This window comes from Carcharhinus amblyrhynchos, chromosome 4 (genome assembly GCF_965287045.1).
Source record: "Carcharhinus amblyrhynchos chromosome 4, sCarAmb.v2.hapA, whole genome shotgun sequence".
NCBI classification, from domain to species: Eukaryota; Metazoa; Chordata; class Chondrichthyes; order Carcharhiniformes; family Carcharhinidae; genus Carcharhinus; species Carcharhinus amblyrhynchos.
Window position 1 is genome coordinate 76382742 of NC_137327.1, and position 13203 is coordinate 76395944.

Below are 13203 nucleotides of genomic sequence, written 5' to 3' on the forward strand. Positions count from 1 at the left end.
CTATGTTGGCCAGCTGTTTGTAGAAAAGTAAATGACTTTGCTTCTTTTAATGACTGGGGCATGGTGTACAAATGACACCATGACACTATTCACAGTTTGGCTCCCACTTTGTAAATTGCAGTTGCCTTCAGAGTGCTATCATTGGCCCTAAATTGGGGATAAAATAATTGGCCAAGCTTCCGACTGCTGACCGAATACATGTTGTGGATGTCAAGTGAGATGAGAACAGGGTCAGGATTGGCTGTGTTGACTCACATAGGTTGCAGTAGGCTTGCATGTGAAACATGGCCACTGATGAAAGGAGGGCAATCGACATCAAAGGACCATATTTGTTGCTGCCACAAGAAAATTAGAAAGTATGAACATGAGTTTTTGTTAAATCATAGATTCATCTTTTCACATACTCTAGCTATACTCCTTTCGCCAATGGACCAAATGATACTGCAGAAGAAATTTTATTACGAATAGGAAGTGGCAAATTCTCACTGAGTGGAGGCAACTGGGATACTGTCTCAGATGCAGCTAAGGTAAGTATACTGTGCCAGTACAATTATGGTAGCATTTAAAATTTGCTTGCAAGTACAATATAACATTTTAAAAATAAAGGTGAGAGAAAATTAATGGGTTAATTGGCCACTGAACAATTCATGTTGCCAAAAGCTGCATTTCTCCTTCAGTGACTTTTGATTGTGCTGTTACTTAAGTGAATTGTATTGATATCCAAGTCTAGGCAAGGTGAGCATTAATAGTGTTAAAGCAGAAATAATTTTCATTTTTGCACTCAGTAGCACAATTTTATAGTCTTGAGGCTTGTATAGTTCAGTCCAACAGCAAAATTGCGCTTCAGGAGTTGAAGTGCTGCCTTGTGCCTTGGCTCTGAATGATATTGTTTGATTACTGTGGAACAATTGGCAGTTTTTTGGTGCTGATATAAGTCAGTGAGACCCAGGTTAAAGCAGTGTTGAGTGGGCCAGTGTAATCAGGCTAAAGGACTTTTTAATCTGGAGTTGTCAGACAGTGGATAAACATCTCCCTGTTTACCCCCTCAAATTTTCATGTTAACTTCCCAAGTGAAGATCTATTATATCAGGACTTTGTTCACATCACAACACTATTCACATGAGCTCTTTATGAGTAGGCTGGCAGCTAAAATTCAGTAGCAAACAGCGAGAGATACATTTTGGTAGCAAGAATGAGGTGAGATAGATTAAATGGTACAATTTCAAAAAGGGTGCAAAAGCACAGAGAACTGGGGGAACATAGAACATTACAGTGCAGAACAGGCCCTTCGGCCCACGATGTTGCGCCGACCAATTAAAAAGCAATGACCCTCCAATCTAAACCAATCCCTTTCCATCCATAAACCTATCCACGGATCTCTTAAACACCCCCAAACTAGGCGCATTTACAACTGCAGCAGGCAGGGCATTCCAATCCCTCACCACCCTCTGGGTAAAGAACCTACCTCTGACATCCGTCCTATAACTACCACCCCTTAATTTAAAGCTATGCCCCCTCGTGCTAGCTTTCTTCATCCGAGGAAAAAGGCTATCACTGTCCACCCTATCTAAACCTCTAATCATCTTATATGAGTACACACACAAATCTTTGAAGTTGGCAGGACAAGTTTTGAAGGCCAGTGAAGAATTACACAAGATTCTTTGCTTTAAAATAGGAATGCAGAATACAAAAACAAGGAAGTTGTGCTCAGCTTTTACGCAACATTGGTTAAGCCACAGCTGGAGTATTGTGTTCCGTTAAAGGCATCACTAGGAAAGGTGAGAAGATCTGAGAGATGGTGCAGAAGAGATTTACTGGAATGGTACACGTGATGAGAAGCTGCAGGCATATGGAGAAGTTGGGGTGGTTATCCTTGGGGTGGAGAGTAGATTTGATACAACTGCTTAAAATTATGCACTTTTTTGAGACTCTAAATAAGGAGAAGCAGTCTCCAGTGATCAAAGAGTCACTAACCAGAGGATGCAAATTTAAGGTGACTGGTAAAAGAGCTAGGGGTGACATGAGGATTTTTAACACAACTTAATCCTATAATTCTGTAGAGCCACATTACTGGAAGATACTTCTAATGTTGGTTTGGATATAATGAATATGAAGAATAGTTCAGTAGTGAGTGCGAGCCACACATTGTGCTTGTGTCTCCTATATTACTCTCCTAGTTTTGTCAGAGAAAGATTCTTATGTACTCAGCTTGAACCAGAATTAAACTAATGCTGCTCAATTAAAAAGCATATCTTTAACTCATCACAGTAGCCATACCCAGAATTAATTTTCAATTATTCTTTAAATAGTTTTCATCAATATCAGCATATCCAGTTGTGCACTTAGCTTTGAAGAGTGATTTTAAATGCTTTCCTTCAATTCTGAAATCCAGGATTTGTTGTCCAATATGCTTCATGTCGATCCCCATCAAAGATTCACAGCTGAGCAGGTGCTCAAGCATCCCTGGATTGCTTGTCGGGATCAGCTACCACATTTCCAACTAAACCGACAGGATGCACCTCATCTGGTAAAAGTAAGTGTTATCACATGTATAAACTAATGTGGAGATGCCGGTGTTGGATTGGGGTAAACACAGTAAGAAGTCTCACAACACCAGGTTAAAGTCCAACAGGTTTATTCGATAGTAAACGCCACAAGGTTTTGGAGCCCTGTTCCTCACTGAGCTGATGAAGGAACAGTGTTCCTAAAGCTTGTGGCGTTTATTATCAAATAAACTTGATGTTTAAACCGGCTGTGATACTTGCATAACCCATGTATGTTTTACGCGAGAGTTCTAAAAATGCTCTGAGCTGTTGTTTGCTCTCTTAGAAAATGGAGTACTAATAGAGTTCCCAAAGATTGGATTGAATTAAATGTAAGAAGAATTTGTTAAATTTGTTAATGACATTTTATTGCTAATTACAAAAAACTGCACATCTATCTTGTTCAAAAATATCAAAAAATGCATTAAATATTTCATTCTTCAGTTCAGCGATGGCATTGCGTGCAATAATTAGCGTGCAATAATTACCAAAGTGGCTGAGAGCATCAGCAAGTGTTCACTGTAAACTCACTTGTCCATGTGTTGATATGTTACATCAAGTGATCGTGGGTAGAAGTAGCCACATGGGCAGCTGAGATAGAATGACTATAGGGCAGATGACTTGTGGTACTGTACCCCATCACAGGGACAGCATATTTGGGAATTATTTTGGGGGGGAAAACATATGACTTTCCCTAAAATAAGTTTGCCGCTTTTGTCTGCGATATGTTGCAGTAACATGTTTTCACTATAATTATGGAAATAAGCATCAGCCAGAAATATATAATGTACTTCTGCTTTTACTTGTAAGCAATTAAACTGCCTTTGATTCTTGAATTGATGCATCAGAGTGAAGAGTCCTGTTTTTCAGTCCCAGTTTATTCGCAGAGAAATGTTGGTTTCCAAAATTGTGTAGAAAAAGAAACTGTTTAATTTTGATGATCTGAAGTAAAGAACACGGTATTTCAGTGTTGTGTTTCCTAATAAAGATCTCTCCTTATTCTTAGGGTGCCATGGCTGCTACATATTCTGCCCTCAACCACAAGACCCTTCGTCCAGTGTTGGAGCCAGTTGCAGCTTCAAGTTTAGCCCAACGCAGAGTCATGAAAAAACTTACCTCAACAGACTTATGAAATATGTATAAACCAACAATATATGACTTTTTCAATTGACTTGAATGGCAGCAAGTTCCTGGTGGTTGCACTAACTTAAGAGTTTTTGCTTTTCCTTATTTTTTTACTTTGAGTATTGGGAGATCAAGCTACCAAATCAAGACAAAGGATTAGGTTCACTGGAAGATGGAGTGATAAGGTTTTATCAGTTATAGAAAAGGTTACAGAGGCTTATTCATCTCACTAAAAACAGGTTTACATCATGGAAGTTGAATCTTATTGCAATTTGAAAAGGGCATACTAATTCTAATCAAGGTGGCAATGGGATCAGCAAAGTATGGAAGATGGTCACTGATGGCCACGTTCAGAGCTATTTTGCTTTTATGTGATCTTGTTCTGAGGCATTGGTTAATTAGACTTTGTATATTATTTATTTACTTTCATTTTCAAGAAATACAGTACTTTTAGATAAAGTTTTATTTTGATGTCAATTTATATATTGTCATTAAAATGTCATATTGCACATCACTTCTGGATTGTATTAAGTTGTCCGACAGCCTTAATATCGCTCCTTAACAAATGTCCTTTATTTGGTTTTCCACTTTTTCTGAAATTGCTGGACAGCACTTGCATTTCTGCATTTTTGTAATGAGATAAATACTGTCCAAAAGGTACATTTGAAAATGTTTCACCTTTTATGGTTGAGATATTACAGTGAAATCTAGAAAATGTTGATGTTTAGGGTAAGCGCATTAATCACACTAAGGTAGAGGATCCTGCAGTTCCTTCAAGTAATTTCTGAAGAGAGAAATGAAAACATCAGTATTCTGTGATGTTGATGTACTTCATCTTCATGTTCATCACAATAACATTTTGATTTCTTCAGTTTTCTGTGGTTTATGAAGTTGCAGATAGCTAACAATATCATCTGCAATAGTGCTTGTCCCATATTCTAGTCATGGTCACATTTTCAAAATCAACCAACTTGTGTAATTCGACTAAATTAGAATCTTGGCCCTAAGCAAATGGAAAACTACAATAAAGATAAGACATTTTAACAATGCTTTCACTTTTATATTATATAATCTCTTCCAGCTATAAGAGTCCTGCACAGTTTTAGTGTTGATCACAATCCTTGCTGTCACACCTCTGAAAGAAAGTCTTTGACTGCCTGAATAATACAATTCACAAAAGCGTCTCTTGTAATCCGATTACGTTTATGAATTTGCTGGAAAGCCAGGTGAATGAAATATCTCTGAAGGACATCATTGCAATTATTCATAATGTGTCCATTTTCTTAAATTCATGTGTCACACTGGTGAATTGTGCAGAGATATTTATATAGAATTTGGCTCAGGTTTTGTTGTGCTGGTAATAGCAAAGCTGTTGGCACTCATCAATATTATTGGGTAAAACTGACAGCAACGTGTATGCATTTAAACACAGAAATCCACCAGTTGCTATCAGTGATACTCTGCTTCTCCACAGGATGTTGCTATTTCAGTCTTCACAGATGGAACCCAAACTGTGAATTTGGGCTATTTTGGGGATTGGGGGAAGAACCTGTTGGGCAGCAAGTTGTGGCGACCTGGAACTGGCTGCTTATAAACATGGCGGATCTAGAGAATATTGGTAATTTCAGAAGGAAATTGGATGCACACTTCAGTGAAATTAAGTACAGGGATAGAGTGGAGAATGGGACTGATTGGAGTACTCAGAGAGCTGATGTCAGCTTGATGGGCCAAATGGCCACCTCTTATGCTGTAATGACTTTGATTCTTATTATCCACTATTCTCGCACTAAAGACCAATGGATTAGCTTAAGCTTTTTCAATCAGGAGTAACTTTGAGTTTTTAACAGTGTAGAAAGTCATAATTACTGCTGAACAACTTCTCTGAAAAATGAATTTCACAAATATGAAGTTTAATGCGCTTGGATGAAAATGAAAGTTGGATTTATCAAATAAAATTAGAGTAATTTTTTAATATAGCTTTTGTATTTGGTCTTTTATGTCTTTCCCTTAATCTCACGTATCTCCATCTACACTTTGTATGCAATGATTTAAATGTGATTTAGAATTCTTTTTTTTACTTCCTGCTTTGCCACCTGTGAGAGATCTTCAAGCTGACTGGCATCCTTTTGCTTGCTCTGCTTACAGGTGCCCCATGTCTTCTATCGAGCACAAATCAGCTAAATGCCTGAAGAATAGAAATCTCTGCGACAAACCTGCTAAAATTCTCTGGGCAATTTCTTGATGTGAACTGGTGCAAGCCATTCCTTTGCTACTTGTGACAAATTTTTGGGCCATTACCATTGATTGTGGACAGTATATTACAAGTCTTTTTTTTCTGTAAATATATTTTAGCTTTATTGTAACAGTCATAGCTAAAATAGTGTCTCAGAAATGTTTCATTCTGGCCAGCATTTTGGTCTTCCCCAGGTTTTGCTGATGAAGTGTTTGAAATAAGAGTTTTGTAAGTAGGAATTCCAACTTGTCAGAGAACAACTTATCCTTAAACTGATGCAGTTTGAGCCTTTCTGGTAGCATTTGTAAGACCATTCATAGCTCAGATATCTAAAGGTTGCAAATTAATATTTCTCAGAACCTGTACAATCGGAATTTAACTGTCTTGAAATCATTTTTGGGTAATCTTCAATGGTTAATATGACTGAGTCTGAAAAAGTGATCCACTTCAGTTTTGTTCCACCCATTTGGTTGCAACAAAGATTTTAAAATTTATTTTCCTCATTAATGCTTTTTCCAGTTCAAGTGTATTAAGAAGAAACCAACCAAAGCGGTTTTCTTGAGTCAAAGAAAGCATAAATTTATTAGCTACTAAACTCGAGAAACACACACACAACTGAAGTAAAAAAGTTACAAGTCCAATAAATAAACAAACATATGACTGAAATCATTTGCTTGTCTTTGAGGCATATATTGTTGAACATTGCGGCTGAAGTTAGTTGATTTCCTGTAGAATTCTGAAATTCATTTATTTCAGGTCTGCACTTTGTTGAAGACACTTTTAATTTCAGAGAAAGAGAGAGAGTTTGTTTCTGCTCTCTTCCAGCAATGTTTTCAGATGATTGTGATTATTTTTTTCACTTCCTCCTGATTCTGCTTGGAAGTTTCTAAAACCCCTGTCTGTATACTCTCGAGAAGAAATAAGATTAGGATGTCTTACAGTCCTTGTTGCAGACCAAGTAATTCCATTTTTTGATCTGTTGATCTCTGTAATGTTTGATATATTTCAGGATAGAAATCAACAGGAGATGGGATTATTTTCTAATAATAATAACAGGGGGTTTTGAATGCATGATGAATATTTGGCTGGTTAGCTGTTCCCGTAGTCCTGATAGAGCTACAGCTGATCAAAGTCCATCACTTTGCATTTTTAATGCTTTCCTTTCATGAGAGTCACTGATTAAAGTGGCCTTGATACCCCTGCCAGGTGTGAAATTCCATGCAACAGGTCTGCAGTGCAATTCGTAGAGAAATTTGCCAGCTTACAGTATTTGACACCAGGTGGCTTGTGGCAGCCATTTTTGACCTGTGTCTTGTAGTTTTTTTTTAAACAGGTCTCTGTTGAACAGTTCCGTGTGTGTGGTTAGCTGGTGAAGTTGTAAGTAGATCTTACTCAGTCACTGCTTCTCGTTGTGATACCTACCCCTCATGAAGAATAAAATGAGATTTAATCGAATTTCATTACAAGAACAGAAAAAAAAGAAAAACAAACATGTTCACTGCCATTCATTCTCTTAACGTTAGTCTAGATTATCTCCTCAGTTCTTACTGAACCTCTAAATTTTGTAAGAAGTCTCACAACACCAGGTTAAAGTCCAGCAGGTTTATTTGGTAGCAAACACCACTAGCTTTTGAAGCGCTGTTCCTTCGTTAGGTGAGTGGGAGTTCTGATCACAAACAGGGCACATAAAGAGACAAACTCAATTTACATGAATAATTATTGGAATGCAAGTCTTTACAGGTAATCAAGTCTTAAAAGGTACAGACAGTGTGAGTGGGGAGAGCTTTAAGCACAGGTGAAGAGATGTGTATTGTCTCCAGCCAGGACAGTCAGTGAGATTTTGCAAGTCCAGGCAAGTCATGGGGGTTACAGATAGTGTGACATGAACCCAAGTTCACGGTTGAGGCCATCCTCATGTTTGCGGAACTTGGCTATCCGTTTCTGCTCAGCGACTCTGTGCTGTCTTGTGTCGTGAAGGCCACCTTGGAGAATGCTTACCCGAAGGTCAGAGGCCAAATGTCCGTGACGACTGAAGTGTTCCCCAACAGGAAGAGAACAGTCTTGTCTGGTGATTGTCGAGTGGTATTCATTCATCTGTTGTCGGAGCATCTGCATGATCTCCCCGATGTACCGGGCCTCAGGCCATCCTTTCCTGCGTGTAGCAGGTAGATAATGTTGGCCAAATTGCAAGAGTATGTACTGTGTACCTGGTGGATGGTGTTCTCACGTGAGATGATGGTATCCGGGTTGATGATCCGGCACGTCTTGCAGAGGTTGCTGTGGCAGGTTTGTGTTGTGTCATGGTCACTATTCTCCTGAAGGCTGGGTAGTTTGCTGCGGGCAATGGTCTGTTTGAGGTTGTGCGGTTTGAAGGCAAGAAGTGGAGGTGTGGGGATGGCCTTGGCGAGATGTTTGTCTTCATCAATGACATGTTGAAGGCTCCGGAGAAGATATTGTAGCTTCTCCGCTTCGGGGAAGTACTGGATGACGAAGGGTACTCTGTCAACTGTGTCCCTTGTTTGTCTTCTGAGGAGGTCAGTACGGTTTTTTGCTGTGGCGCGTCGGAACTATTGATCGATGAGTCAAGCATTCTGAGTTTTGAAGTTTTTCAAAAAGGTTAACTGGTTGTGGTCGGTAAAGATAATGATCTCTGTATCCATTTCAGACATAGATCTCATCATGTTTGAGAGCCAGTAATAAACCTAGGGTTTCCCTTTCTATTGTCAAGCATTGTTCCTGATGTTTAGTTTTTTGGAGAAATACCTGATTGGTGTCTCTATTCCTGATTTGCTCCTCCTAGTGGAGGGCAGTCCCTACCCTGAAGTGGCTTATCACTGGCTATGTTAATTGCTTTGTTGCAATGTGGAGCTGTTAGCGCTGGTTCATTTATTAGAATGGCTTTCAGCTTTTCAAGACTGTCTGGAATTTCTTGGCCCATATACTTTTACTTTATTCTGCAGTATGTCTGCCAGTAGAGCAGCTACAATCCTACAAACTTGCCATTACCATGTTCATCAGCCTTTCAAAGGGGCCTCAGTATTTCTGAGTCCAAATGGCTTGACTCGATGCTGTCTGGAATTAGAAAAGATTTCCTTTGTGTGGGCAGTTGAACCTGCCAGTATTCCTTGAGTAAATCTATCTAGGTAATGTAGATTACTCTTTTTATACAATCTTCCTGGTGGAGGGTGGCAGATAGAATTGAGTCTTGTCACTGAATTAACTTTTCTGCAGTCAGTGAAGAGCCTTATGGATTCATATGGCTTGGGTGAGCACAACTGAGGAGCTCCAGCTACTCCTGTTAGGCTCTAATGGTTAGTTCTCTAGTGTGTCATTAATCTCCTCCCAAACCTGAGTTTGCTTTCTTGGACCTAAATGATAGGGATGCTGCCTTATGTGAGGGGTGTCTCCCACATCATGAGGAGGTAATGTGGTACAGTCTGGCTTGTCTCTACATAGGTTTAAAATGCAGTGAACAGCCTTGTCAAGTCAGCTCACTGGTTTGTATTTATGTGGATGAATAAGGAATCTACATCAGGTAGCATTTCTGCATTGTTAGCAGGGTAGTCGGGGATTCAATGTGGCCCTCACCCATGCCTCCCCACAAATCATCCCCACTGTTACCTTATCCCTTAGGTTGGTGGCTAAGGGGCAGACTGTTAACTTTCTTGTCCTCTTGGCTGTGATATTGTTTCATCATGTTGACATGACATAGCTTTTGCATTTTCTAGTGGTCTAGTGTGTCAGGTAGTTTACTTCCCTGAGCTTTTTTGCTACTCTGTATAGGTTTTTAGAAGTCCACCATAATTGGTAGGAACACTAGCACCTAGTCTTCTGGCTGAAAAGTTCGGACCCTAGCACACTGGTCTGACTTTTTTTTCATAGCTATTTGGAAGATTTTTAAAGAGTTTTTGGGTCACATCACAGGCCCTTATGAATTGCTCACTTAACACTGTTACATGGTATAATAAGATGCCCTTCTGCTCTAAAAATCACCTCGATTAGTTTCGGAGATCTCTTACTTGGTGTTCCTAAACTAATTCAAATGGGGAAAACCAGAAGACTCACTGGATGAGTGGTTGGTAGTGAACACATGAAACCCTAGTCCTTTATAGGTGTACTCCTGGCCACATTCCCTGCACAGTGTTTTTAGGATCTGGTGATATTGTTGTAGTGCCTCCTGTAACTGTGGGTGATGTGCTGAGGACTTCATGGGTTATGTCCATCTATCCATGACCTGGAATATTTTGGACATGGAATTTGATCCCTGACCTGACCACATCTCTATAGGCAGTCGATATCTAGAATTGGGTTAGTTCCCCCATCACTGTTTTGGCAGTTATGGTTCTTGAGGGAACAGCCTCTGGGAAGTGACAGCAATGTCAATGATGGTAATGGTAAGGATATACAGGTAACCCATTTTTGTTTTAGGCAGGGGTCTCGCACATTCCACGAACACCTTGCTGAATGGTGCTCCAAAAGCTGGCATAGGAATGACATGCAGATTTTAATGCAAGCAGGAGTTTCCCCATAACCTGGCAGGTGTGGCACTTTCTGCAATACCTTGCTACATCCTTGTAGAGTTATGGCCAGTAGAAACGTTGGTTGATGTGGGCTTGGGTTTGCCATGTGCCGACATGCTTAGTCCATGGGCTTTGTGTGCTAGCCGTAATATTTCCCTGAGATATCTTGGTGGATCACAGTTCAGTCCTCATTTTCAGGTCTGTGGGGGTCTCAACTTCCTCATTAGCAACTCATTTTAATCTAATAGCGTTTAGAAATTGCTTGGGCAGTCTGAGCAAGTTTCTTTGGGTCAGCTTCTGAGTCTCAATCAAGGAAGGTTCATTTATTATCTCCTTTCTGTCTTCCGGACGTCTGAAAGAAGTTTCAGATAACCATACGATAGAACCATCTGTCTCCAGCGCCATTCAGCCTGCACTGATGGAGCTTGTCTGGCCATAGACTGGGTTATCACACAGTCAGAGAAAATACCAGGCAATATTTCCTGAAAATGTATCGTCTCCTGATCTTGCTTGGCTCCCCCTGAGAGCACTGGAAATGTTCTCACATTTGATCCTGTCAGGTCATTGCCAAGGAGCAGGTTGATCCCATTCGTAGTCACCAGTCCTGAAACAAGGTTGCACTCCAGATGCACCCAGTACAAGGAGATGCCTTTACCAGTGCCTTGGCACTTAGTGCACTCTCTGGTGGAAAGATCATGCCATTTCCCAGCAGAGTTTAACTGGACCCTATTTTCCTCAGTATCACTATAGGCTTACATACCTCACCCTGGAGAAATGTGGCTGTTCTGGTACAATATCCTTCTAATATTCAGGGATTTGTTTAAACTCACCGTCACTCTCACTAGTGTGTCTATGAGGATTTGCTGCCACAATCTGAGCTCTAACTGACCCCCATGATCTGTGTGAGGCTAATATGTCCCAATAAATCCCAATTTTTTTTTGTATCTGAAACTTTAATTGAAGAGATGTTGCTCTCTGTACTCTGCAGCAGTCCTACTCCTACCTTTCAGCAGTTAAAATGCACAAGCTTCCTGGCCTCACTTTTCTCAGTACCACCCTTTCTGGCCTTTGTGCGGAGGGTGTGGAGAGTCTGCAGAAGGATCTAGATAGGCTGGGCGAATGGGCCAGGAAATGGCAAATGGAATTTAATGTTGGCAAGTGTGAGGTGGTCCACTTTGGTAGGAAGGACTATTACTTACGTGGCGAAAAACTGCAGCAGGCGACGGTGCAGAGGGACCTCGGGGTCCTTGTGCATGAGTCGCAAAAACCCAGCTTGCAGGTGCAGCAGGTGGTCAGGAAGGCGAATGGGATGCTGGCCTTCATAGCGAGGGGGATTGAATATAAAAGTAGGGAGGTCTTGCTGCAGCTGTATAGGGCATTGGTGAGGCCGCAGCTGGAGTACTGTGTGCAGTTTTGGGCGCCGCACCTGCGCAAGGATATTTTGGCCCTGGAGGGAGTGCAGAGGAGGTTTACTAGGCTGATACCGGAGTTGAGGGGATTGAGCTATGAGGAGAGGCTGAATAAACTAGGCTTGTACTCGTTAAGAGTTTAGAAGAATGAGGGGAGATCTCACTGAGACGTATAAGATGATGAATGGGATGGATAGGATAGAGGTGGAGAGACTCTTCCCGCTCAAAAAAGATAGTAGGACTAGGGGGCACAGCCTCAAGATAAAGGGGAGGCGGTTTAGAACGGAGTTGAGGAGGAACTTCTTCACTCAAAGGGTGGTGAATCTCTGGAATTCTCTGCCCGTTGAAGTGGTGGAGGCTGCCTCGCTAAATATTTTTAAGAAGCGGGTTGATGGGTTCTTGATAAGAGAGGGGATTAAGGGTTATGGGGAGAGGGCGGGAAAGTGGAACTGAGCCACGACAGATCAGCCATGATCTTATTGAATGGCGGGGCAGGCTCGAAGGGCTAGATGGCCTACTCCTGCTCCTATTTCTTATGTTCTTATGTTCTCCCCAAGAGTTTCCTTTGGGATGAGAATTTGTGGATTAGGTCATTATCATCAGTCATCTTTGTGCCTGCGTGGTCCCTGCTGCCCTATGTTGCTCAATGTGTGTTCTTATTGGGAAATGTATGGAATTTCTGAATTGCTCAAAGAGAATTATTTCATGAAGGTTTTGATCAGCAGCTTATGTTTTAAATACCCATACCCACTGGTGGAAAGCAAGCTGCTTAAACCTCTCAAATTCTAGGTAGGCCTGGTCAGGCTGTTTCCAGAACTTCTAAATGTACATGTCTGGCACCAGCTGGTATGCATTTTAAAATTACCTTTTTTGCTTTCTCATATCTCATGGCACTTTCTTTAAGTAAGAGAGAGAAAATCTTGTGAGTTCTTTCTTAAAGCTTACTTTGCAATAACAGGGACCAGTGTTGAATTGGCCACTTTTAAATGCTGTGCTAACCATTTAAAAGAGAGGAAGAAGGTATCCATCCAGAGCTGCTTCATTGAACTGAGGGATTAAATGGGTGAACGATTCCCTCAGACTTACGTCTGAGCTAGTAATGTCTTCAGAGAACATAGTCGCATCCCTGCATCTTAGCTCGAGTTATTTTATTTAAAAATCCCTTTGCCTTTTCTGGAATTCTCTCTCTTCCTTTCGTTCCCTATCCTGTCTTTCTCCTTTCCTGAAATGCTGGTTTCAATTTCTGCTGCTCCAATCTTAATTTCTCTGTTGCTAATGTACCCATTTCCATGACAGCAAATACTACTTTGCGATGTTTGGCCACTCATTTTAAAATTTCTGATTTTATAGTTTTTGCGTGAAGTTCTGAATTT

General features: G+C 40.7%; 1 protein-coding gene across 2 annotated transcripts in view; it reads left to right on the forward strand.

Moving 5' to 3' along the window:
* Positions 1-5631, forward strand: part of LOC145342128 (ribosomal protein S6 kinase alpha-6) — a 120929-nt gene extending 115298 nt beyond the window's left edge. For both annotated transcript variants that reach the window (XM_080187380.1, XM_080187381.1), the window contains exons 19-21: positions 410-527; positions 2393-2533; positions 3550-5631. In XM_080187380.1, the coding sequence (XP_080043506.1) occupies positions 410-527; positions 2393-2533; positions 3550-3675 (385 nt within the window). In that variant the 3' untranslated portion in view covers positions 3676-5631. The remainder of the gene's footprint in view (positions 1-409; positions 528-2392; positions 2534-3549) is intronic.
* The last annotated feature ends 7572 nt before the right edge of the window (positions 5632-13203 follow it).